The sequence below is a fragment of the Spermophilus citellus genome (genome assembly GCF_964194105.1).
Source record: "Spermophilus citellus genome assembly, chromosome: 2".
Lineage (NCBI taxonomy): Eukaryota > Metazoa > Chordata > Mammalia > Rodentia > Sciuridae > Spermophilus > Spermophilus citellus.
In genome coordinates, this window is record NC_138183.1 from 36,468,964 (window position 1) to 36,495,358 (window position 26,395).

The 26,395-nt window shown below is 49.9% G+C and overlaps 1 protein-coding gene across 8 annotated transcripts in view; it reads left to right on the forward strand.

Annotated features, from left to right (window-relative positions):
• PAX5 (paired box 5) overlaps positions 1 to 22,266 on the forward strand; it is a gene marked incomplete at both ends in the record, with an annotated part of 185,926 nt that extends 163,660 nt beyond the window's left edge. For 5 of the 8 annotated variants that reach the window (XM_081280521.1, XM_081280524.1, XM_081280525.1 and 2 more), the window contains 2 exons: positions 14,786 to 14,872; positions 22,165 to 22,266. In XM_081280521.1, the coding sequence (XP_081136647.1) occupies positions 14,786 to 14,872; positions 22,165 to 22,241 (164 nt within the window). The remainder of the gene's footprint in view (positions 1 to 14,785; positions 14,873 to 22,164) is intronic. The other 3 variants (XM_081280523.1, XM_081280526.1, XM_081280527.1) reach the window with 1 other exon arrangement.
• Positions 22,267 to 26,395: the final 4,129 nt, after the last annotated feature.

Consider the following 26,395-nt stretch of genomic DNA (forward strand, 5'->3'; position numbering starts at 1 on the left):
ACAGGTGCCCGGTTACCCGGCTTCCCCATCCGGGCTCTCAGAGTCCTACCACATCAAGGCGACCCTGGTACGGCTTTTGTGATAGGCTCAGTGAGAGGAAGGGGCTGGCCCAAGGTCATGCAGAGCCAGGAATAGAATCCAAGGTACTTTTCCTTCTACTCAACAGCCCCGCCCTGTGAGCATCCTTGACTTTGGTCAGTTGATCTCTGCTTGCATGGCCACATCCCCTTCACTCTGTGGACAGGTTGATCTTTGAATCTCTATTTACACAGTGGCCTTTCTCCCACCCCTGCCCCCTTCAATCCTTCCCAACATGACAGCCTAGGTAGGCTGAGTCCGGCCATGTCCTTTGCTCACTTAGAGTAGAAGCCACTATCCTTCCATGATCACCTGACCACTTCCCTCCCTAACCTCACCTCTCTCCCACTTCTCTTCTCCAGCCACACAGGCCTCCTTGCTGTTCTACCAACATACCACCCACACACTTGCCTCAGGGCCTTTGCACTTGCTGTTCTCTCTGCTTGGAGTGCTCTTCCCACAGATATTCACATTGCTAACTCTCACTTCCTTTTGCTTTTTATTCAAAAGTCACCTTCTCAGAAAAGTCATCCGTACCCACTCTAAAATTTTACCTCCTCCCCAATGTTTCTTATTCTGTCTCCTGCTTTATGTCTTCTCCTTAACAAACCATCTAGCATACTGTATGCTTTGTTTTAACTTAATTGTCTTGTTCATTGTCTGTAGCACTAGAACATAAGCTGACAGAGGGTGGGCCTGTTGTCCGTTTTTATTGGGGACTGTGTCCTCAGTGTTGAGTGGTAGGCACTCAGACAGTATCTGGGGAATGGACAGGTAAAGTGGACACATGGTGGGTCTCCCCAGCACACCTGTGGGGCTCTCCCACTGCTCTGCACATGTTCCCGTGGGTGGTGTCTCCACTCCTCTTTCCTTGTCCTCCCAGAGACATCTCCCTTTCCCAGGTCTGTGGACTGGCTGACCCAGAGGAAAGTGTCGGTTGAACAGATTTCCTTCAGCACAGCCAACTTGAGGGTAACCTCCTCCCTGTGCTCCTGGGGAAACTGAGGCTTGGTCAGGGAAGGCCTTGCTCCAGTAAGTTGGTGGTAGAGAGAGGACTGCATCAGGACTCCAGCCTTGGGAGTTGTGTGGACCGTGCTGAGGGGTGGTCCTAGTTCAGCTCCCTCCACAGAACCATGCCTGGTCAAGCTCTCTGGCAATGGTGGCACCTGCCCCAGTGTCCTGACTGGAGTCCACCCACATGAGCCAGCCTTTCTTGGTGGTTAGCCTGCAGTGGCCAGCACTCTTGGAGCTTTGCTTTCCTAGGGGCTCTATTTCAGGGGATTGACACCAGTGTGCCCCTGAGGATGCTGGGAAACTCTTCAACATGGATCAGTGCTCCTCAAACTTTGTCACTCATGTCACTGGGGATCATCTCACAGAGCAGATTGTGGCTCAATAAGTCTAGACCAGCCCAGGATGCTGTGTTTTTAAGCATCCTCAGGTGAGGGTGATGCCACACAGCCTGAGGACCAGTCCCTGTCCACTGGCTCTCAAACTCACTGTGCACTGGAATCACCTCCAAGTCTAGACCAATAATACCTGTGAACTCCAGTCCCCGTGAACCATCTGGGGTGTGGCCTGGTATTCTGGAGTTTTCCTGGCCCCCAGATGGTTCCAAGGTTTGAGAACCACTGGCTGGGAACACTGCACATGGCTCCTGCCCCTGGGCAGCTCTGCAGTGGGGGACAGTAAAACTTAAAGAGGAAGAGATGTGTTGGCAGGGGAGGAAGGGTAAGGAGGGATGGCACTCCCAGTCAGCTTTGGGAAGGAGAGCCCCAAAGGACGGCACAGGTGTAAAGACACTGAAAGAGGCTGCTGAAGCCGAGGCCAGCATCAGGGAGGGATGGAGAGCCCCAGGAGCCTAAGACAGGAGTGACCAAGAAAACCAAAGCAAGTGGCCACCCTGAGAGTCCCCGATCTTTGACCTCCCTCTTGATCTGGACTCTGATGGGAGAAATAACTCCCCTCCGTCCTGCCTCTAGTACTTGTCTCAGTGCCGGTCCCCAGCCACCCAGGGCGCAGGTAATTTATGTGTGTGTGGCTCCCTCCTGCAGACCGAGGGTTCTCCGTGGGCAGGGACCGTGTCTGATTCATCTCCCCCTCCCGAGTCCCGGGCCCTGCTTGCTGGGGACAGGAAAGGTGTACAGAATGAAGTGCGTTCCTGGGGCACAGTGGGGCTTGGAGCCTCGGTGCGGCCAAGTTGCCAGCGCACCATGAAGCCGGCACAATGTGGGAGTAATTGTGGAGGTAAATCTTGTCTGGTCTCCTCGCAAACACTTGGTGAAGCATTCCATAAATATGTCAGCAGCAGCATTAAAATTTGATGGCAGGCGGTGCAGGTCGGGACTAGCACTGTGACTTCCCAGCAAGGTATGACACCTTCACCTCCGTCTCATTAGTCAGCCACGGGCATTCAGGCCAGCAGAGCTGGGGGAGGCAGTTTCTTCAGAAGAGGACCCCTGGCTGCTCTGAGGAACAGGCCAAGGTCAAGGCCGCAGAAAAGTAAGTCAGCTCCAGGCCAGCATTGAGCTGGGGGAAGGAGTCCCTATAGGCTTTGGGGCTATGTGGGGACATTACTGGGTCTCTGTACTGGAGAGTCCTGGTCTGGTGACAGGGCTGGGGACTTGTTTCATTTTTGTAGTCAACCTGGTGGAAATTGTCTATTTGCCCACACAAAAGACCTCACAGAACAGTTTGAAAAGGTGGGTGGTTGGACTCATGATTTAAACAGAGGGTCATCTGCATAGGAGTGGCAGGGGCTGCAGAGGACAGTGTTCCTCAGCACAGAAAGACCAGACACCAACCAATCTTGTCTTCCTCCCATGTCACCATTGTCCACTTGGGGAAACTGAAGCTAAGTGAACCTGGAAGGGACGTGCCCAAAGCCACACTGTGATTGAGACACAGTGAGATCAAGGGCCCTGACTCCCTCCTAGTGTGAGGCTTTCTTTCCTCAGTCAAGAATTTTAGACACTTCCCAGCTTGGGAGGCTGAGGCAGGAGGATTGCAAGTTCCAGGACAGCATCAGCAATTCAGTGAGGCCCTAAGCAACTTAGTGAGACCCTGTATCAAAATTAAAAAAAAAAAAATTAAAGGGCTGGAGATGTGGCTCAGTGGTTAAGCACCCCTGGGTTCAATCCCTGGTACCAGAAAAAAAAACATTAGATACTTGTTGAAATATAAGAAATACATCTAGAACTATAATTTTTGTTTAAAAAGAAAAGCTCCAGTGTTACCCATTTTTTCCAACAGTCACACAAAGGATGGAGGTAAATATGGAATATCCCCTTCACATTTGTATGACACTTTTTAATTCACAAAGGGCTTTGAAATGCATCAATCTTTCTTATCCCTGTGAGTGTCCTAATAGCCACTGCAGATGAGGAGCTTATGTTCAGAGAGTTAAAGTGACTTCACCCTACCACGAAGTGCTGGTGGGCTTTGACCAGGACCGACTGGCTCCGTGTCCAGGAGTCTTCCACTGCCTTTTAGGTACCAGGCCCTCACATGGGAAGCCAGGGAGCACAGAGGACAGGAGGGGGGGTCCCACAATCCTCAATGACTTGAGGACCTCCCCGTAAACCCCACCTCCTGAAAGTCCAGAGCAACTCCAGCAGCTCCATTTCAGGGACCAAGCCTTGAACAGGGGCCTTCAGAGGAGCCTTTGATATCCAGCTCTAGCACCAGGACACACTGCAGCCTGCTGGACTGGCTTTTTGCTTGGGATGAGCTGGGGACTCCCTTCCATGCACTTCAACACTTCAGAAAATAGCCTGGGCTGGTGTGTAGTGACCCTCTAAATGTTTCTAGTGACCCTCTAAATGTTGAAGTTTGAATATCCTTTGAGGCCCAGATTGCAATCACTTCCTACAGGAAGCCTTCCTGGATACCTTAGCTGAATGAATGAATGTATCACAACTTTCACTCTGTTTCTGAATCCACTTGCCCTTTACTGCCACCCCTATGTCTTGTCTGCATCTAAGAATCACTTTCAATACAGGGAGTCCCCAGAGCATGGAGGCCTGGGTTTGTCTACTGTGTATCCCCCTGGAGTCCAGCACAGAGCTCTGAATGGAATCAAGCCACCCTGAATGCCAAATGGAATGGACTGATCAAAATCAAGCCCATTGGGGCTGGGGTTGTGGCTCCGTGGTAGAGCGCTTGCCTAGCATGTGTGAGGCACTGGGTTTGATCCTCAGCACCACATATAAATAAGTGAAATAAAGATCCATCAACAACTAAAAAAAAAAAAAGGCATTAAAAAAAAGCCCATCACCAATAAAAGTAAAAAGATCCCCAATCAGAAATGTAATATAAGTTTTCTCAAGTGCAATGTGTGTGGTCCATGAGGAATCTTAGAACTCTGCAGAGTGGGGGGACAGTGTTACTTTCTACCACAACCAACTTTTTAATCATGCATTCCAACTCCAAGGCTGCTCTGAGTAGCTCCAAGAAAAGTGTGTTCTGACAGTTGGTTGGAATGAATCCAGCTTAGGCCGGATGCACAAGAACCTCGTGAGTTTATTAAGCATCCATCACAGATACGTGAGCTGGATTTTCTTGGGAATACAATTCAATGTTATTCCACCTGAATGTGGAACCTGGAGTCTAGAGGGTGAGGCTATGAGACGGGGGCTTCTGGTACCTCAAAGAAACTCTTCAGGTTTCCAGGATGAGCATCTTCCAGTGGTAAAATGGGTGCAGAGAAAAGGCTCTAAGAAAAACCTAGAACTTTCTTATCTTTCCAAGCCGGCTTTAGCCTGGTCTGGGCTATAACTACCAGTAATGTTTTTGCTCCTTCCTTTTTAAAGTTTTTACTCCTGTGCTCTTTTGAAGTGATCCAAAATTAGTGCTTTATTATGTGTCAGGGGAGGTCTGTCAAGGTCTGGGGTAGGTGGTGTACCGAGCCCTCTGGAGACCATCCATCCTGAGCCCCTCTTCACAAATGGCACCTACACTGTGGTTCCTGCAGCAGACCTAGCCCCCTTGCCTCTCTGTATGGTACTGGCTTCCTCTGCAGGGATCAAGGACTCCTCGCACAGATTCCAGCACAATTCTTCCAGCATGAAATTCATGACCTGTTTCTATTCTGATTCTGACTGGGGCTGGCTCAAGGGACTATTGGGCACTCCTAGTGCTTACTCGGTCAGCATGTGTATTGGAGGCAGGGCCCTATGTTGGGGCTGGAAGGGGCTATCAAGGTCCATCTGTCACAGACGGTCAGCCTTGCTTCCTGCCCTTGAGGAGGACACAGACTCAACAGCAGGGGAGGCTAGATGGGGTCACAAATGACCCAGAGCCTGGCTAGAGAATGTAGTGCTAGCCCAGGGTTGGGCAATCAGGGGAAAATGAGGAATGCCCTCAGCAGGACAGTTGATCCAGAAAGGCTTCCTGGAGGAGGTAGTATTGACAAATTGGAAACTGAACATGAGGAGGGAAAGAAGGTGGCATTTCAGATGAAAGGAACAACAGGTGAAGAGGACCATGTGGCACAGGCATGGGGAACACAGGTGGTGTGGAGCCCTGGGACCTGGCACAAGGCAGGAGATAGTGACTGGGAAGGTCCATGGTAGCAGACCTGAAGGGCCTTCACTCGTGAGCCTTCTTGGGTGTTGGTCCTAATGAGTGTGCCACCTATGGGCACTCCAGCCTAGGTGTACCAATGCTCTAGGAGCTGGCATGCCAGATGCTGAGGTCTCTCTTATCTGCCCCCCACACAAAAATCAGGTGTTACCCTGCACCCTGTGAGTCTGCAGGGATCATTTGCCTATTGTCCTGCCCACTGTTTGCTTAGATGCTGACAGGAAGGGACAAAATTTTGGAATAAGACCACAGCAAAACAGTGTATGAACAGTGGACCAGAGCTAACTAAAATATGCCCCAGATAGCCACAGTCTCCAGTGGAGATGCCTACAATGGCCAGGCAGGCCACAGGATAAAAGAAGTCAGCCTTGTGACCAGGACAAGATAGAAATTGCCTGGTCTGTGACTAACGACACACTGTTCCTTCAAAACACTGGACGGCCATCAATCTGTGTCGATGGGCATCATGTGGCCCAAAGCTCCAGTTCTTGCCTCTGATGGACTGTCAGCTGGTAGATGTGGGGGTGCCTGTGGCCTAGGGCAGGAGCACTGTCAGGCAGCAGGGAATCACCAGAGGTTCCCTACGTTGGAGTTTTCACAGGTGGAGACAAAAGGAAATGGGCATAGCAGCTTCTTCTTTACAGAGGACAAAACTGAGGCCCAGCAAGGTCACTAAGCTGCCTCACAGCTGGCCAGTGACAGAGTCTCAGGTGGGTTGGCCCTGGTCTCCACCCAGTGTCCCTGTGACCTACCCAGTGCTACTCTTCAGCCACAAAGTCTGTGGCTCTCCCCGAGAAACAGAAACGAGAAGCATTGTGTATTCTCCTCCTCACGCTCGCCCTCTCTCTTGGTTTTTCTCTTCCCTGTTTTTCTGAAGGCCTTCATGGCTGGCCTGAGCTGGTGGGAGAAGAGGTTTTTCCCAGCGATGGATCGATGTGCGGTGTGCTGGGCTGTCGGGGTTGACAGGGCTGACCTTTACTGAGCTCAGGTTTTCGTCTCCCTGTTGGGAGCTCAGGAAGGTCTTGCTGTGTAGAGAGGGAGGGCGAACAGCCTCGGCCTTCATGGGCCCAGGCTGTGGGCCTTCCTGTCTGTAGTGAAGACAGGAGGGGAAGCCTCCTGCAGGTCGTTTATGTGAATCTTTTCCATGCACACCATTTTCACAGATGAGAAAACTGAGGCTTGGTGAGAATTGGCTTGCTCAAGCTCATTCAGAGGGCCCCAGAATCCAGAGTGTATGTATATATACATTATGCATATTATGTATACCCATATATGCAGGTATCCTGCCTATATGTACATTATAGATAATAGTTTAAACTATTAAATATAGTGCTGTGTGAATGTATAGATCTATTTGTTAAATATACATGTTGTGAAAGGCCATGGTTTTGATCACCCAAGTCATAGACAGTTTTGTGCAGCAATGCCCGGTACCCACTGACCTCCAATCTGCTGCAGGTGACACTTCTACAAAGCCTCAGAGAGAAGCTGAAGAAATTTCATGGCCCTGTTGAACTCTTTACATCCTCCTCCTCCTCCTCCACAAAGATTTTCTCTCCAAGCCCAGTTTGACTCCTTCAGAAATAGAACTTGGCTGCGAAGTCACTTTGAAAGACTTTCTGTATGTTAATTACAGCCAGCCAAGGTCTCGAGCAGAGGTGGGAGCCCACCATCTGCAGATGGGGTCGGCCCCCAGCGCGCTCTGCAAATCCCCATCATCTGGCAGGTGTCGTTTTGGGTTAATTAAGAGCTACACTGAGCCCGTTTACCTGTCACTTCTGAGAATTTTAGAAAACTTTGACTTTCTTGCCATCTCAGAGCTTTGAGCGAAGGGGAAGCTGAAAACACCTCTGATTCCGGTGAAGCTCCTGTTCCTGGAATCTCAGGGCAGTTGCATTCAGCACAGCTTATCACAGCCCCCCGAAACTTTTTATTTTCATCAGTATTTTCTTGTTATCACATTGGTTTTTATAGTCAGCTCTTCTGTATTGGGAAGACAGTGCTTTTTGGGAGAACCCCATGTTTATTCTTGGTCTCTTAAGCCTCTGCTTTCCTTCTTAGTCTTTGAGAAAAGAACATACATTCCTCCAACTTCTTTGTTTAGTGGCTCTGTGGCAGGGGTCTGAGGTGGGACTCAGTTGGCCGGTCAGGAGTCTCAGCAAGTCAGGGTCTGCGCAGAAGTGCTGACCTCAGAGCTCTGCATGCATGGGAAGATGACTCAGATCCCCAGAGTCGGGTTCTCATTTGGTCAGATGTCCCTCTTCTTCATCACAAGACAACTTTCTCTCTTGGGAGTGATGCTAATGTTCTGTAACTTGGTAGGGGTTTGCTTTACCTGGGTATCATGCATTTTTCAAAACACCATAGTACCCTGAAGATTTGTGCATTTCATTATGTGTAAATTTTACATCCAAAGAGAAAAATTTGTTCATTAAACAAATAATGAACTTCAGATAATAATATGCATCCTGAAGTACTTAAGGGAAAATGTACTGATACTTGCAATTTACTTGGAAATGCAAAAAAATGGAGACATATGACAAGCACAAACAAAACTTTATGGCAGAACCAGGTGGTAGCCTTACAGATGTCCCTCTAACATTCCTTCAGCTTTTCTGTCATGAGAAGGAGTATGGGGAGCACTCCCTCTGCTGAGCTTGATATCTCCACCATCAGTGAAGAGAAGGTTCATATTGCTCCTCACACAGGTTTGCAAAGATCATCTGTAACCACAAAGTCACTTGGTCTTCTCCACAAGCTTAAAAAATAGGGACTTCCCTTTCCTCCATTTTACAGATGAGGAAACTGAGGCTTAAGAGGTAAATCCACAATCCCAAAGCCACACAACCTATAAGCAGCAGAGCCTGGTCTATAGCCTGAGTCTGTGTGACTCCAAAGGCCATTTTCTGTCTTCTCCTCCAGGATGAGCAGCTCTGAACAAGAGTGGGGGCTGGAGCACATCCTGAATGTGACCCTGAACAGCCCTTTATTCTCAGTCCTGATGACAGTAGCCAAGGACTCCCATTATGAACCATTTGCTGGTCCCTCCTCCCTGCCTTTGCACATGCAGTGGCCTCTTCTGGCCTCACCACACCTTTCCCTTCTTCAAACAATACCAAGAGCTGGTGCCACCCCCTGTGTCTTGAACTCAAGATAAGATTGATTCAAACCCTCGTTTGCCATCTCATGGAAAAGTCTGATGTCTTCCCCGAGAATTTTGCAACATCTCCAGGTGGAGACTCATTTTCCCATGCTCACTTCTGGCTCAGGCTTCTTGGGCTCCATGATCTATACTGTTCTCTAATTAAATTCTTTCATCTCACCCAACCACTTCCTCTGATTTTCATGTGGGGAGAAAACAGCAATGCCAGCCTTGGAGTGTTGTGTTAGTCTGTTTTCTGTTGCCATAACAAAATACCTAAGAATGAATAGTTTGTGAAGAAGATAAGTGTATTTTGGCCCACAGTCTGGAGGTTGGAAAGTCCTAGGCCATAGCAGTGATGTTTAGCTAGGACATCATAATGTGGCAGAAGGCGAATGGGCACTTTATAATAGCCCATTCTCCTAAGAAAGGTGTTAACCCCTCTTAATGACCTGATCACCTCTTAAAGACCTCCGTCTTTCACAGAGCTACAATGGAAATCACATTTTGACATGAGTTTTGGAGGGGACAAACTATTCAAACCATAGCAAGTGTGTAGCAGGCTTTGTGAATCTATGTGAGGTGGGCAGGGGCTAGGTTAAACTCCCAACAGACAATTTAAGATGGGAACTTTCTCTTCTTAAACATCCCCCCTGCCCACCATGGGTTGTGTGCATCTTTAGTTCCCACAGTTCAGTTCCTTCCATTTTCTTAGTACAGCACTTAACTCTTTCCAACTTTACTCCTGTACCCAGAGCTTGACTTCCCTTTGCATATCCAAGAATGCAGCGAAAGCTCAAAAATTCCTTTTAGAGCTTGATCCAGTTGTTAGAGGAGGGTATTTCTTTTTCCCACCTTCTCCAGTCTCTTTGGCATGGGGAGAAGATAGGTTTGTTCTTCCAGGAACATTATATCATTTGTCTCTCACCATCCTGTGATGTAGGTGCTTGTCTTAGTTCATTTCCTGCTGTTATGACTGAATACTTATAAACAATAAAGTCTGATTTAGCTCATATTTCTCAAGGTTAGGAATTTTGAGGTTGGGTGGTGGCATCTGGTGAAGTCCTTCTTACAAATGGGGACTCTACCAAGTCCCAAGATGACAAAGAATATCATATAACAAGATAGAACCTCAGTTCTTATAAAGATATAGACCCATTGAATTAGGGTTTCACCCTTATGGTCCCATCCTCATGACCTCCTTTAATCTTCCTTATATCCCAAAAATTCTGAAATACCTACAAATACCATATTTTTATTAAATTTGTACCCTCTTAATACCTCATAATGAAGACTCAAGTTTCAACTTGAGTTTAGTGGGGACATTCAGATCAGAGGCTCGTGTTCAAGATGAGGACACTCAGCCCAGAGAGGTTCAATCATTTGCACAGGCCCACACAGCCAGTGAGTAGAGGGACTTCTGTGTCAGTCAGTGTCTGTCCTGTGTGTACCCACTTTCTTTCTGAGGAGGGCCCATGTGCTGTGTACCTCCCACTGCCCACTGAATGACGGCCACCTAGGCACAAGCTGGCACCCCAAGCAGGCCTCATAGAAGCTTTTCTATAAATGAAATCAGAATATGTTTCCAATTTACGAGGTAGGCATTTTTGAGAAATGTCCAAAGCATGGATCAGTTGGTGGAAAGAGGTGACGAATGCTGGGCAATATCTTTGTCCTTTGAGCTGGGAAAAATCTTTAGAAAAGGCATTTATTGTATGATCTTTGTCTTGGGCCTTCTGGCTGCACCTCTGGAGGCCCCAGCAAAAGCCAGAACCAGGGATTTGCATTTTTTTGCCCTGTGAATATCATTCCTGCTCTTGAGGAAGATTTTGTGCCTATTGATTGTATGGCTATGTCACCTCCCAAGCCGTGTCCCCTCTCACCTGTGCTGTGGCAGCAGGACCACAGGTGGATCTCCGGGACCCCAAGCTTACTCTTCCAGCCTGTCCACCAGCTGCTATCACTCCCTGGCCTGTAGCGTTGGCTGGCCCAGCCACAACAGGAGGAAATGCTAACATCCTGTCCCATCCTGGCTCTGCTCTACAGCAGCCACACAGGAGGTCTGGCTACTCGGGTCACACCCTGACCACCTAGCCCCAGACCTCTGTTTGGCCTGGGGTGCCTAGCTCCCTGTGCTCTCAAAGTCCTACCCATCCTTTAAGGCTAGGCTCATAGCTCCTCCTCTCCCCAGAGGTATTCCCAGGCCTCTGGCTAGACAAACCTCACTTTTCCAAACAGCTTTTATGAGGTTTCAGCAAAGAAGGTGAGTGCCCCTCAGAGGATGGCAGTGAGTTCAGACAGGGAAAATGAAGCAAAGGACTAGACCCCCCTAGAGCTCAGGGACCCAGGATCAGGTGGGTCCCAGAGCAGCTGTGAGGGCCCAGGAGGAACAACCCTGTGGCAGCAGAGTAGAATCAGGCTCAGCAGACAAGAAGGACCTTTAGACAGGACTTAGACTATTCTGTCCTTTCACAAATGGGGAAACAGAGGCCCAGGTGGGAAAGTAGTGTCACTGAGGCAAGAGAGCCCTGTGCTGGGAGACAGGAGCCTGGATCCCCCAACCTGGGCAAGTCTCCCCACCCTCTGCAGGCTCCATTTTCTCACATATGAAGTGCAGTCAGTTGAACCCATCTTGTGAGCTTCTCAGAATAGTCAGGAGCATTACACGAGATTCTGGATGCAAGGAGGTCTTGGGGACTGATACAGGGTCATTGTCATCGTGGGGTGGCATTTGCTGAGCCTTCACTGTGTGCCAGGTACTCTGTTCATGTGGCCTCTACAAAAACCACATGGTCTTTACAACAAGCTTTCAATTGCCCTACTTAACAGAGGAGGAAACTGTAGCACAGGAAGATTGAGTGGCCTGTTGGGGGTCACAAAGCTGGGAAGAGACAGACCCAGGATTTGAATCCACACTGGCTCCAGGACCCTTGTTTCCAGCTTCTGTGCCAAACTGACTGAGGCCCATGGGATCCAGTGGTAGCTTGTGGGCTTGAACCTCCTGTGATCTACTGCTTCCCAGTAAGCTTTGTGGCTTGGATAGAATAGAAATGTAGATAGCTTCCTTGGTGATTGAAGACCTGGCCTCCCCATATCTCATGGGGTGAGGGCTCCCTATACTTAGCCAGCTTCCTATCTAGCGCTTCAGATACTCAGGCACCATACATATCAGGTCCTCAACAGGAGGTTGGACCAGCCCCTGGGTCAGCCTCATGCCCTGGAGATGGTCAAGCTCCCCTTATCTAGAGTGCACCAGTCTTCTAGGCCATCTCATAGAGCAGGGGCCCCAGGCTGAGGTTGCCTATCACATCACAACTCTTAGCACACCATGGTGGGGGCAGTAGGTTCATTTGCTTCACTGAGGGGCAGGATGGTATGGTAGGCAATGAAGTCAGAGAAATTGGTTTGAATCCTGGCACACAGCAGGATATACCCCTGACTATGGGGGCAAATAATGGAAGTAATACTAGCCATCACCTGAGTTAGAGAAGTCTGCTCTGGTAGTATATCTCTGGTTGACCTAGAAGCTTCCAATTTTTATCCATGCATTCATTCAACAAATAGTTTTCCATGCCTGCTTGATGCCAGGCCTTGTGCTGACGGGTGGGATAGAGACATGGACAAGTCTCTCTGCTCCCCAAGGAGCCTACAGCCTAGTGGAAGGGGCAGGTAATTAACAAGGTAAGCATGATAAACAGGAAAGATTGGAGTGGGATGCTCTCTATAGAGAAAAATAGAGCAAGAGAGAGGAATGGGGTGGTCAGGGAAGGCCTTATAGTAGGGTCTTGCCTGAAAGAAAACTAGAAGGAGTAGAGGAGGGAACCACGGTGACATCTATAACAGAAGAAGCCAGGAAGCTATGAGAGGTCCATTGAGTACCCTCTGTCTGTGGGGGCTGGCACACAGATAGAGGAGTCACAGAGGCCAGATACCCATGCCCCAGATTGTTCATCCAGGGCAGGGAAAATCTGGTGCCTGGGGCTGATACAGCAAACTGGGTCTGCCTAGGGAGAGGCAGGAGAGGGACTTCCATGGGAAGAGGTATCCTAGAGCCTTGTCACTAATACTATAAGGCCAGGCAAGTGGGAATGGGCTGGAGGGTAGTGATCCTGAGTTAGGTACATCCTCTAGAGGAGTTGGGAGCTGTTTGTGGCCCCCTGTAGGCCTCAAGGAGCCAGTGCCAATTTGGGGATGGACAACATGTACAAAACAAACACAGTCCCCGCTCACCCCAGTGGACCTGAGACTTGCACTTTTGGAGGCTGGAGATCAAGGAGGCTTCCTGGAAGAAGCAGCAGTGGACTGGGCCTGGCAGTAGGAAAGATGTTGCTAAATATAGATGGCCTTTGCCACGGTAGCCTGATGCCCCAGGTCCAGGCATGGTGCTGTCAGGAAGTGCCTCTGAAAGAGCAGCTCCACAGGCACCCAGAGCCAGAGGGGAGAGCGGTGTCCCTTCTCTGTGTCTCTGCTCCCCCACCCTGCCCCTGAGGAGGAGGAGGAGGCGGCTCTGTGGTGTGATGGATATGCTGAGGCTGGGCTGCTGTGGCCCAGCACTGTCACCATGCTCTCCCTCCGTATGCCAGAACCTGACACCCTGACCACTGAGGCATAAAAAACAGAGAATTGGAAGGCTCAGCCTGTCAGGCTGGGAGTGGCCCCCAGAGAGGCCTGAGGAGGAGCGCACGTGTGTGTGTGTGTGTGTGTGTGTGTGTGTGTGTGTGTGTGTGTGTATGTGTATGCACACACTCTGCCTGTGTGCCTTGGAGGTGGGAAGAGGCTGACTGGTCCCAGTAGCAGGGAGGGCTAGCCCCTCGACTTAGCCTCACTGTTGGGCCCCTACCTGACCAAGCCCCATGGGCCACACATTTGGGCTTAGGCCACAGGAGAGAGCAAAAAATTGCTCTTGGTTCTGAGTTCTGGTTGGCCCCTTCTGGAGACTCTTGCCCTTTGGCCTCTATAGATCTCTGTGGGGGTGTTGTGGAGTCATGCTCATGGAGCTGTGTAAAGCCTGTCATCTCCAACAGAGGAGAACCCTGTGCTCTGCACCCAGTAGCTGAAGAAAACCACTCAACAACTGACTTTCCATGCCCTGCCCCAGGGCCTTTACTGGACACACCCTCTGCCAGGCACAGGGGCACCCAATGAAGGGTCAGGACCCAAGCCTGACCCCTGGGGACCCTGGCCACAGAGTGAGACAGGCAGGCCATGGTGGCTGCGACAGCAAGAGTGTGGAGGACAGGATTCAGGCTCCTGCCTCTGACCTGGCTGCTGGTAGGATACCTTCCTGGGGCTGTTGTGCACCCAGGAAAGAGCCAGATGCAGTACACTGTTCTTTAAGCTGGTGGGCCAATCCTTGGGGTATCCCATGCGACCTCCCATTCTGGCACACCTCATAGTACCTACCTGAGCACACCAAGAGCCACCGACAGCTGCCCCAGAGTGCCTAGAAGACTCCATCTGCATCTACAATCAGAGGGTCTGGGTTTATGTCTCATCCCTGACTACAGGAGGCTCTATAGGCAGCCACCCCAGCACTCACAGGCCAGACTGGAGCTGAGGTTATGGGCCGTGAAGCTGAAGCACTCCAGGTTCTGGAGTGGCCTCAGCCAGGACTGAGAACATGGTGATCTAGGGCTTTGTGCTTGGGCAGGTGTATCAAGGTCATTTTGTGAGTCCCTCAGACTTATAAAATGGGCCAGTGACCCCCCAGAACACCTGGAACTTGGTGGCTCCATGGTGCCAACATGAGAATGCTTTTCACTCCCAGGATACAAAGGGCTTTAGGGGGAAATAAACACTGACAAGGTTGGCTGCTCACTTAATAAGGATGTGGCCCTAACCTGCCTTCATTGGTTATGAAAAGTACCTGAAGCTTATATCGAAGGCAAATGGCACCAGCACTCAGGCTGGCTGGGACTCAGGGCTTTTTCCAAACTAGATTTGATATTTAGTTCCTGTTTCTCTCTCCTCCTCCACCTACAGGGAGTGAGTTTTCCGGGAGTCCCTATAGCCATCCTCAGTATTCCTCGTACAACGACTCCTGGAGGTTCCCCAACCCGGGGCTGCTTGGTGAGTACTGGCAGAGGTCTGCCAGGGCCCTGGGCCCTGGGCTGCTGCATCTGAACCTTCTCATTGGGCCAGGGTCCCTTGACATCTTGAGCTTTAGTCACCAAGGTAGGGTGGGTAGCTTGCCCCACACAATGGAATACAGGGGTTGCATGGGGCCCTTAGGGCAGTAACATCACTCTTCTCATGCTCCCATTCCTCCCCAGGATTCTTGGGGGGTTGAGGGAAAATGTCATAAGGTGAAGAGAATAAAAAGACACTGAGGGAGAAAGAAGGTAGGAAAATTCCCTGCCTATGAGGAACTTGTATTTCTTAAGAGCCATTAAAATATGGTGAGAACTCTCTAAATAAGAGGTAGTAAAGACATAAACTTGAATAGATCAGTGGTGGCTTCCTGGAGAACTGTCTTGCTAAGGCCCACTGATGGAACAGTGATGTCTGCCATGGATGGCAACAGTGCCAGTTCCTTTGGAAGCTTGCTGCTTTATGGCTGAAGGCCTGCCAGGCAGAGCTCAGCTGGTACTCAACTCCTGCCCAAACTTCAAATTGGCAGATTGTCCAAGACTGGTGCCAGTCTGATTGTGAACATCACCAACGTTTTAGGGTTCCCCTAAGATCAAGCAGGACTAACTCAGCCCTTAAAAGTCTAAGAGTCTTTTGTTTTGCTGACATAAACTTACATAAAACCAGCTGGTGAGTGCCAACTGGAACTTGAGGAACTCTAAAGCGGAGACCCTGGGTTATAGATGTCGCTTTCTGCCGCAGTCTTGGCTGGGCACAAGATCACGAGCCACCACACACCTTGTAGATTCAAACAGCAATTCTTTATTCCCGAACTCACACCGGCCTCTACACACGTTCTGGGGAAATCCCAGTTCTGCTGCCGCCCAATTCACCTACTCCACAAGGCTTTTTTCCCAAAATACTTTCTGAATCTCCAGAGAACTCAACGGGAACTCAGGCAGCAGGAACGCCCTATTCCCAGCAGCAATAATCTTCAACCTGGGACTTCCCTAAAACCCATATTGTCTTAAACCGGGAACGCCTTAAACTTGTCTTAAACCGGGAACGCCCTAAACCCAAGGAGCGGGATACTTCCTCAAACCTGCAGGATACACCCTAATCCTGGATCCACCCTCATCCTTGAGCAGGGTCACCTTTCTCAAACACACATGCAATGTCAACAGCGAAATTCCAAGGCAAGTCCATTTAACATGGGGTACGCTGGCAAGGAAATTTCGATGCGTCATTCCTACTTGGCAATGGCCCTCAGCAACTTTCCACCTGTGGGTGGAGCCTGCAGGCAGCAACACTGATCCCTCCCCAAGGTCAGCTGAGAATTTTCCACTTGGAGGAGCAAAAGGTCAGACATGGGCCTCTGAGACCACTCTGGTCTGTCTGTCCAGCTTAACAAGGCCTTTTTAAGTGAGAGCCTGTTAATTCCCTGGATCCTTAATTATTTCAGGACTGAGAAACATAGACTTCATCAGAAAAGCAATAACCTAAGGTCTTCAAACTCAAGTTGACAAAGCATAGGTATGTGAAGGAAGTCCTGAAGTCTTAGCCTTGACCCCCTCCCAAACCTGGTTTAGTGATTAGGACAGACACACAGCACAGACACTACCTCACTCTTGCTACCAGCATTCCATGTCCTTGGGGCCTTGGGCTGCCCAAAGCATTTTGGCATGTCATGCATAACTGTGGATGAAATGAGGCACATTGCCAATTAGTGCTGTGGGTCTCTGTGCAGGGGAGAATCCCAATCTCAGAGAAGCCTGTGAGCTTCTTACTAACTATAGTTTCCCTGAGGACCTGAATCTGCAGATTGATCTCAGACTTCTTTTTTTGATTTGGTCAAAATCATTTCTAAGTATTGAAAAAGGGTCTCACTTACCTGATGGTTTTCTCTGAGCTGACCAGTTGTCCATCTCAAGGACCGGAAGGTATGGGCCAGCTCTGGTCTCCCTGACCCAGTGTTTTCTAGCAAGGGTGGAGGCAAGTGGGTGAGTCCTGTGCCAAGAAGTCCCTCCCTAGAAATCTCCCTCAGACAGAGCCCTGGTCCCAGCTCTAAGAGACCACAGGGAATGGCTCAAAGGAGGCCTGGGCAACAGTATGGGGCAGTGGCTCCTTCTGATGAGGCTTTGACTCCAAGGAGGTCACATTGACCCAGGGCTTCCATTTATGACTGCCAAGGGGGACACATGGAGGCTGAGATCCAACCCACATAGGGCACAAAGTCCTGCCCAGAAGGGGCACCTTTTTCTGATTTTGCATCCTGTAGGTTAAGCAGTGGACTTTATTTTTTTTGCCTGGAAATTCAAGAGGTAGAGAAGTGAGGACAAAACTGCTGAGGCAGGTGTGACAAAAGGATGGGGTTACAGGTGGGGTGGTCTGTGGAGTGTGCACAAATGGGGGACCTTGAATGCCAGGCTGAGAAGCTGGCAACTGACTACATGGGCTGCTGGCTAGATGTCCAAGGAACCAAAGCAGGTGGCTGCACCACTTCTGAGGCTTTTGCTCTTCCAACTGGGGAGAAATCGAGGTCACAGCCCTAGTTGTTAGTCCCTGATTTGGGGAAGATGAAGGCTCTGTCCCAGAGAGTTCACTGGAGGAATGAGGGAGCCTTTGGCAGGCATGTCTGTGCTGGGAGGTGCTCAGGGCCATTCGGTGGGCTGGAGATAGCGTGAGGAAGAGGAATCAAAACTCCATTTATTGCGCTGGGCTTGTAGCTCAGTGGCAGAGCATTTGCCTATCATGTATGAGGCACTGGGTTCAATCCTCAGTACCACATAAAAATAAATAAAATGAAGGTATTGTATCCATCTACAACTACAAAAATATTTTTTAAAAACCCTCCATTCATCTAAATGAGAACTTGCTAATTGTATCTAGCACTGGGCAAAACCCGTTATTTGGGTTATCTCATTTGGTTCTTTCAACAATGCTATGGAAAACATATTATCATCAGATGAAGAGAGTGAGGCTCAGAAGAGTTAATTCACATGAGGTCACAGCATGCAAGTGGCAGAATGAGGACTCCACTGACTCCAGAGACTGTATTCAGAGGCAATATATGATGCAGTTTTCTGATTGTCCCTAATCAGTCAGAATATTACAGCTTGGAAATAGACCTCATTCCTATGTAGAAACAGGCCTGAGAGTTTTCAGCACTCAAGGATTGTGTGTGATGAGGGGAACTGGTCTATTTTAGTATCTGTATCTGTCATACTTGTGTTACAAATTCTGGTTTAAGGGGAAAAAACAGATTAAGGAACATTAGGGGCTCCAAGAATCATGGGGGGTAGGCATGGGACTCACAACCAGGAACACACCCAGCCACCCTACCAGGGCTTTTCTATTGCAAACATTCCCATGCTGCTGGTTGGTACCCCCACAGCCACTTGCTCTCTGCTGTAGCTTTCCCAGGGTGCCCCATCTTAAGCATCACAAGCCCTGCCCTGCTCACACCCAAAGCTGGGGCTCTTTGCCATCCACTCCCAACCAATGGAGTTCCCTAGTCCACTTCCTCAAGTTGCTCCCTTTCCATTAAAAGTCACATTCAAGAAGCTCATGGGCAGAGCCCACATAACGCACAGCCTGGAAAGGCCTCTTTCCAGTTTGCAATGCTGTGCCCAGGCAGCAAGGGAAGCTGGGAGGATGCACTCAATGAGGCAGGTCTTCTGCAAAGGAAACTGCAAGCATAGGAGGAGTTCAAAGCTTGTGGGGAAGCTCCAGGCATAAGCAATGGCCCCAGGATTGGCCTAAGTCAGGCCATCAACCTGTCTGGGAGTTGGTTGGCTCAGGTGTAAAATGAGGAGAGTCATCGTGGTGACCTTTTCAGGAAGGCACTGAACATGATGCTCTTCTGGCATGTGCCCTGAATCTAGACTGATGGTTTCTTTGACAGGAGGGTGGGGGATGTGCCAGGGGCCAAGGGTATGGAAACCTGTCCTGTGGTCCATGGTGCTCCTGCAGAATCAGCAGGAGTTGTGGGCATAGGTGAGCCCCTGCATGCATGCGTGTGCGGGCACATACAAGTATGCTCACAACCATCCATCACTTGCTCTCAGATTGCACACGACCTGGCACATGCTGCCTACACTTTGGCTAGCCTGGTTGAGTGAGGCCTCTTCACCGAGTGAGGACCCTCAACATCATCAAATGAAGGCAGAAGACACATTGCACCACCTTCTTGGGAGAACTTTCCTCCCTGTGTGCATGCCCAGTGGGGGAAGCTGTGACTCAGCATCCCATCCTGTGGGTCCCCCCAGGCTGATGAGGGCCAGGGGGCAGCCAGGGCTGGCAGAGAGAAAGGGCGGCTGCGGTCAATTAGGATTAGAATAGGAGCGCCTTGGCTGCTGTAAAGGGATTAGAGAGGGAGCCAGCCCGGAATGACTGTGTCAGGAAGTAAATTGATGATAATGTGAATTAGAGAGGAAAAATGACAGAAGAAAGGACAAGTTTATTCTAGATGGAGGTCTAATGGGCACCAGGAAGACAGAGCGCTTTGTGAGGTGATGTTTTCATTTTTCACCATAAATGCAAACTCTCACACAAGGTGCTCTAGACGGTTGGTCTGGCCAATACTGGGCTCTGGGAGGGGGTAAGCCAGTGCAGGGGGCCAGAGGTAGCTGGCTGGGGAGCTGGAATACAGGCCAGGAAGCTGCTGGGAACCTTACCACCCACTTCCTATCCCTTGCCACCCCCTTCGTGAGGCAGCCTCTGTGTTGCTGTTGTTGTTCCTTTTGATACATTATTAGTTGTTGATGTGCATTTATTTATTTATATGTGGTGCTGAGAATTGAACCTCACACATGCTAGGCAAGCGCTCCACCACTGAGCCACAACCCTAGCCCCTCTGTGGTTTTTCTGCCCTTGTACCATGCCAGGCCTACAGGGGAGACTCTGTTCACACACATACCCCTGTCCCCTAGGCTTGTCCTCAAGCAGAGATGCAGGGCTGGCACTGCAGCTACTCTGTAAGAGGCTGTCCTGATACTGTCTCTATCCCACAGAAGGAGTAGCAGAGGAAGGCAGATAGATATCTGAGTCAGGTCTCCAGGTGGCTGGGCAGGCAAGAGAAATATGTCTCTGGGAATTCTTAGGCATGGGACTGGTGTGCATGCCTCCCAGGCTGCTTCCACTGTTGTCCTGCCCCTAAAGGCCATACTGCCTCCTTGAATGGCAGGAGGAGAGAAAAGTGTATCTGCTAGGGGGAGCTGAGTTTAAAGTGGAGGGGATGCATGCTAAAGTGCCCTCTCAAGCCATCTCCTTTGGTTACACACTAGCTCTATGACTTTCTTAAAATCTCTCCGAACCTTCTTTTTCTCATCTATAAAATGAGTATGATAATAATTCTTACTTGATAGGATTGCTGTGGAAATTAAGAGTTAACAGACATGGCCGGGCACAGTGGCACACCTGTAATCCCAGGAGCTCAGAAGGCTGAGGCAGGAGCATCATGAGTTCAAAGCCAGCCTCAGCAATTTAGTAGGCCCTAAACAATTTAGTGTGACCCTGTCTCTAAATAAAATATAAAAAGGGCTGGGGATGTAGCTCAGTGGTTAAGTACCCGAGTTCAATCCCTGGTACACACACACACAAAAAAGGTAATAGACATGAAGGGCTTAGAAAAGTGACAATCCATAGTACTCTTATATCCTTATTTTATGGTCACAATAGCTCCACTGTGACCCCCTATTACAGATGAAGAACAAAGTCACATGCTCAAGGTTTTATAGCCAAGATACGGTAGAGCCTCACTGGCAAACCCCAGGTCTCAGCCCCCAGTTATGGTATCTAGGAGAATCACCAGATTGGTTTGGATTGGAGTGGGTGAGTTTCAGAATAAATAAGAGTTGTCTCATCTGGGGAATTAAGAGGCTTGCTAGGGCTGGGGTTGTGGCTCAGTGGTAAAGTGCTTGCCTAGCACATGTGAGGCACTGGGTTTGGTCCTCTGCACCACATAAAAATATTTAAAATAAAGGTAGGGTTAGGATTAGGGTTATTGAATTATGTAAAGAATCCTGGGATAGGGGAAGACAGCCTGAATCCCAGGCCATGAACTGGCACTTATGACGCTCTGTGGCTTTGGGCATGTGATTTTGTTTAGTGACTGTCAATTTCCTCACCTATAAAAAGAGGAGATTGGCCTAGTTGCTCTAACTTTGTGGTTATGAGACCAGCTGATGCCCTATTTCCCCCAGCTCCTCTCACCCCTGGGGAGGAGTTTTAGACCAGAGCAGATCTTCTGGAAGCCATACACAGACTGCAGAACTGAAGAAAGCAGACCAGAGGCAGTGGGAAGAACCTAGCATGATGTGAAGGCCCCCATGGCTCTGTCCTGATGTCACAGGAAGGGCCTGCACCTGCCCTTTTACATACACACATTCCCAGTCACCTCTGTCTTCCAAGCCCAGCCCAACTCCACTTCCTCCAGGAGGCTGACTTGCCAGAACAGGTTGTGTTTCCCTAGAGCTTTTTTCTTAGAGCTCAAATCGTCTTCCTGACTCAACATCAGACTGGGTCAGGCTGATGATTAACATTTTTTTTCCCAGCCCTGCACCCAACAAGGTCAGGAAAGGAGCAGTAAATAAGTTGGTGAGTTCCTGAATGGATGAATGGATGGCAAGGAAGCTGAGGGGGTTCTTCACTACTGTTTGCTCACTCAGTGCTATTGTTCAATTATACCAAAACCCCAGCTAAACTGGCCAGGCTCCAGGCTGGGAACTGGGGACAGACGCCCGAAAGATCAGAACCCAGCTCCTGCCTTTATGGAACTCTCCGCCCTGGGATGGGGGAAGTACAGAAAAAAGTGGTTGTAGTGTGTGGCCCAAGCTTTTGGGGAGTGTTAGTGCAAGGCAGGGGGCTTCCCAGAAGAGAGAGTGGGATACTGGGATTTGAAGGAGGCATAGAAGTTTAACAGATAGGAAAGGAGGAAAGGGCACAGGCTGGGTATTCCAAGCAGGAGGCCACCATGGGAAAAGGAACAGAGGCTTAAGAGTCTGATCAGTGGGTTAACTACCTACCCCTGAATTTAAATGAGATAATACATGCAAAGAACAGAGGAAATGCTCAGCCAGCTACAGTTGCCATTCACATTATGGTATACTTGAGACCACTGCAGACAGTTCTTTTCTGCTGGAGTGTGGTATGTGAATGTGAGTGGCAGGGGCAGTCCTTGTGGGAGGGGACAGTGACTTCAGCTGGGTGATGGGATAGAAGGGAGAGAGATGGGCAGACTATAAACAGGGGACCCCAGGTCCAACTTCAGTGCTCTCTCTCATCTCTTCCAGGCTCCCCCTACTATTACAGCGCTGCTGCCCGAGGAGCTGCTCCGCCTGCCGCTGCCACTGCCTATGACCGTCACTGACCCTCGGAGCCAGGCAGGCGCCAAGCACTTATGACACATATCATTGAGAGAGAGAGCCTCCCAGCCTCCCTACCAAGACAACCAGAGGGGCCCCAACAAGACCATCCCCCAACCAGCCCCTACTCATCTGAAACTCCCTCCCTCCCCTTTTCCTGCCAAGTTCTATGGTAGGCCTGTTGGACTTCTGAACCTTTGTCTGTTTCAAGTGTCAATCAGTGAGCTTCTCCCAGTGGTGACCAGATCTCTGACAACCAATAGACTGTTTGCCAGACAACTGCAGCCCAGCCCAACCTGCCAGTCCCCCAGCTGTCTGACCTCTGTGAATCTTATCCACCATAGGTCTGGGAAGGGAAGATAGCTTGTTGCTTCAACAGCACCCGTGTATATACACCTTTTTGCTTTTCTGTGGACCTAAAGGTCCACATGAGCAGACTTCCCATCCCATGATGAGCTCACAGTGTCATAGGATATCTTCAGTCTGACTCTGCACAGAGTATCCCCTCTGCCTTGAGTGCTCCCATCAGATGGGCTTGAAGCTGTCCTTAGGACTGAGGATGTCCACCACAGGGCCCCAGTCCCCTGCTCATTCCTACTTCTCTGGTGTCTTGACTAGGAGTCTTACTGGGCTGGTTGGGCTGCAAGCTCCTACCTGAAGTCTCCCGAGAGGAATACACTTTGGGGAGATGCCCTGGTTTCCCGCCTCCATTTCCCTGGGGCCATGAGCAACTCTTTTCCAGATCTAAGGACTCCAAGAGAAACTGACTGGGAGAGCCTTCAGCTGTTGTTCTAAAGTAAGAGTTCATCTGAGTATTGATCATGTCATGGACTTTGAATGTCAGGGCTGGGTGGGTCTGGAGACCCCCAGGGAGGGGCCTGAGGCTTTCCTGACCCCTCAGACACTGGAACTGCTGAATGGAATTGGAATGTTTTCTGAGGCATACCCAGGCTTGAATCACTTGGGACACCTGCTGTGGCGACTTCACCCACCCATCCTCCAGGAACCTAGCAAGTGGATTCTGGGCAAGCCTGCCAGTGACAGACAATAGTTAGCAACAAGGACTTTCCCAGAACCATGGACCACAGAATCTACAGCAGTCAGCCAGAACTTCTGATCCACCTCTCTGGGTAGCACCTCCCCATCCTCATGGAGCTGAGCATATAGCTGGGCCCAAAGGCATGGGGTTGGCAACAGATGCCTAACTTCATAAAGTTATAGGCCTACCTGTTGATATAAGGGCTGGGATGGTCAGAGCTGTGGCCAAGGCCATGAGAGCTCAGAGAGGGAGCTTGAAGAACTTACTGTGGGCCAGGCTGGTAAGAGGAAGTCAGCTGGGAAAACTTGGGAGACAGAGAAAGGCCTCCTGGGTGAGGGACAGAACAAGCAGTGATGAACTTGTGTGTGACTTGGGAGTGGTTTTGAGATGAGGGTGCCAGGTGCCACCATCTCTTCACCTGGAACCTCAATTCCTTGTACAGTCTCTCTTGCCAACTCAGAATGGCCAGGTAGAGCCTCCATCTAAAACCAGGCTGAATTATAGCCATGATGGCAGGCTTAGTCATCTTATATGACAGTCTCTCATGTCTGTATGTCACCAGGTTAGCAGAGAGCTGGGGTAGAAAGAGCCTGGACTTGGGATCATCAGGCCTAGAAGGTCTTATCCTGGCTACACCTCTGCTTTACCATGAGTCCTCTGGCCCCAGCTGCCTTTTCCTTCCCGAGCCTTGGCTAACTTGTTACAAGAGGGTCGCCTGATTGCTTTCTTCTTCTCATCCTCCCTCCTGGGGAGCTGGGGCTGTGACAGGGTCATCTGGGGGCACAACCTCCATTTTTGAGCAAGCATATGGGGATGGATACCTGAGTCCTGCTAATGTTTGGATCCAATGGGAAACAAGAACATTCTGAGGGGTGGGAATTATAAGGGCCCTAAAAAAGACCTAGTCTGGCTACCCTAGGGGAAACTGAAGCCCAGCTTGGGGAAACCCAGGACCATGCAGAGAGTTAGAGAAGACTTCCTCTGGCCATCCCCAAGTGTTTTGTTCCCCCATACTCCAACAGGCTTGTAGAATACAAGAGACCCAGATTCAGTAAAGTGGATTCCCTAGCAGTGACTGGTGGAAGTAGGGCTGGGACTTGGACCCTGGACCCCTAACACGTGGTGATCTGTTACCACCTTCTGTCATCTCATATTCCTGGGAGAGGAGTTGACAGTGAGGATGGCATGAGAGGTTTCTGCTCTAGACTGGTGTCTGGGGCTGTTAGAACTACCAAGGAAACCCAGTACCTGGCCAGAGGTGGAGACCAGAGAGTCACAGCAGGTGTACCCACCCCTGTGGAAAGTGTTTGGCAGAGAAGGAAGGTGGCTGGGGCCACAGCCCCCTCCAGGAGCTGAGGCAAACTGGCCCCAACCTCCACCTGCCAGGTAAGGGTGGAGCAGGATGTTACTTGGCTCCTCCCTTTCTCCCTCCTACTCCCTCACAGGAAGTGGTGTTGGGGTCCTTGGCATAGGCCTTTTGGGCCTCTGCCCCTAGCCACTCCTCTCTTGGAATGATATGCACCCATATCTTTGGGTCCTGGTCCTTTCTTGTGGTTTCAGTCTTTAGGAAGAAGTCAGCCCCCACTGAACTAGCTGCTAAAGACACGTACCATCATTCCTCTGCAGAGCCCATGTGGCACCACAGCAGCCCCTGCCCCTGTCCCATTCCTGATCTTGCCCTTGTAAGGGGCTCCCTCCAAGCTTTTCCTCTCTCACCTGAGGCCTTGATAGTCCTCAGATGGATTTGTATTAATTAGACAACCACATGATTCCTGGGCTGCCAGGCAGAAGCACAAGAGCACACAGATGCACACGGAAGTTCACATACACACCTGCTCTCATGGATTCAGAGCTCCCAGGCTGCCCAGCAGAACTGCCTGGGGGCTTGGAGAGGATAGTTTCAAAGGACACAAGTTGTTGAGTAGATGCCAGAGAATTCTGAATGGAAATCCTGAGACTGGGGCTTCACCAGCATCCCGGTAGGAGGCCTGGGGCATTCCTCCATGGGCCTTCAGCTGTGTGTTCCAGCTCTGACTTTTTGAAAAAGGACATTTTCATACCATTCATTTAATTCCAACCTAGAGAAATCTGAAAACATATCAAATTCATCATCTCTTTCCCAAAGTGTGCTGGTTAGGGTTAGTGCTTTCATATCTGATGTTGTATGGTGCTTTGCAATCCTTGACTAATGCCCATTTCACAGATGGGGATATTGACATTTGGGGCTCATCAGGTAAGACAGAGATGAAATGAACTTTGATATCTGGGCCCCATTCTCTCCCTACAGAGTTGTGCTTCTGTTGTGGGACTATAGGATTCCAAAACATCTGTCTCTCAATCCTCCAGAAACACCCCCAGACCCACAATGAGGGAAGAGCAGAACCTGGAGGCTGGCCTCCAGAAGGGCCCTGGGGTTAGTGGACTTGTCAGTCTCACTGATTCCCATTAACACTGAAACTTGTAGTCTTTCCTCAAATTCACACCAATGCTTCTGAGATTTCATCCAGGCTCCTTCCCTACTGCACCTTGAGCCAAGGATACACCGTGATGCCTGGCAGGCCCAGATCCCATTCTCAAGGTGCAGGGTACCAGTATTATAAGCTGTCCCCTTACTTCACTTTTCTCTGCTCTTTCTGATTTGGAGCAGACTGTGACGATATGCAGGAGTGCCTGAGCTAGGATTTAGGGTTCCCACAGGCTCCCAAAACACAGATGGCAATCTCAAGGGTCCTCAACTGCTTTCCCAGCCAGGCAGGCAATGTCATCCCATTCCCCAGGCAAGGCAAGAGGCAGCATGGCATGGTGGGGCCATGATGCCCAGGAGTGTGGAAACTTGTAAATCACCGTCAACCAAGAGAAAAATATATCTGTGGTCCAAATCTGATCCATTGGCCCTCAACTTGCCTCCCAATCTTTGTCAAATGCCCCCTTTCTTCCTCACCTCCCTGACCTTCATCGTACATTTGGAGAAGGTGGGAGCCCAGAGAAGTGAGAAATGTGCTTCAGGTCATCTAGCAAGTTGGTGGCAGAAATAGGCAAACTCACCCTTCTGGTCACATCCTTGGCTCTGGCTTTGAAGGCAGGGTGAGGTGAATGGGAGTGGTGGTGGTTTAGCTCTTA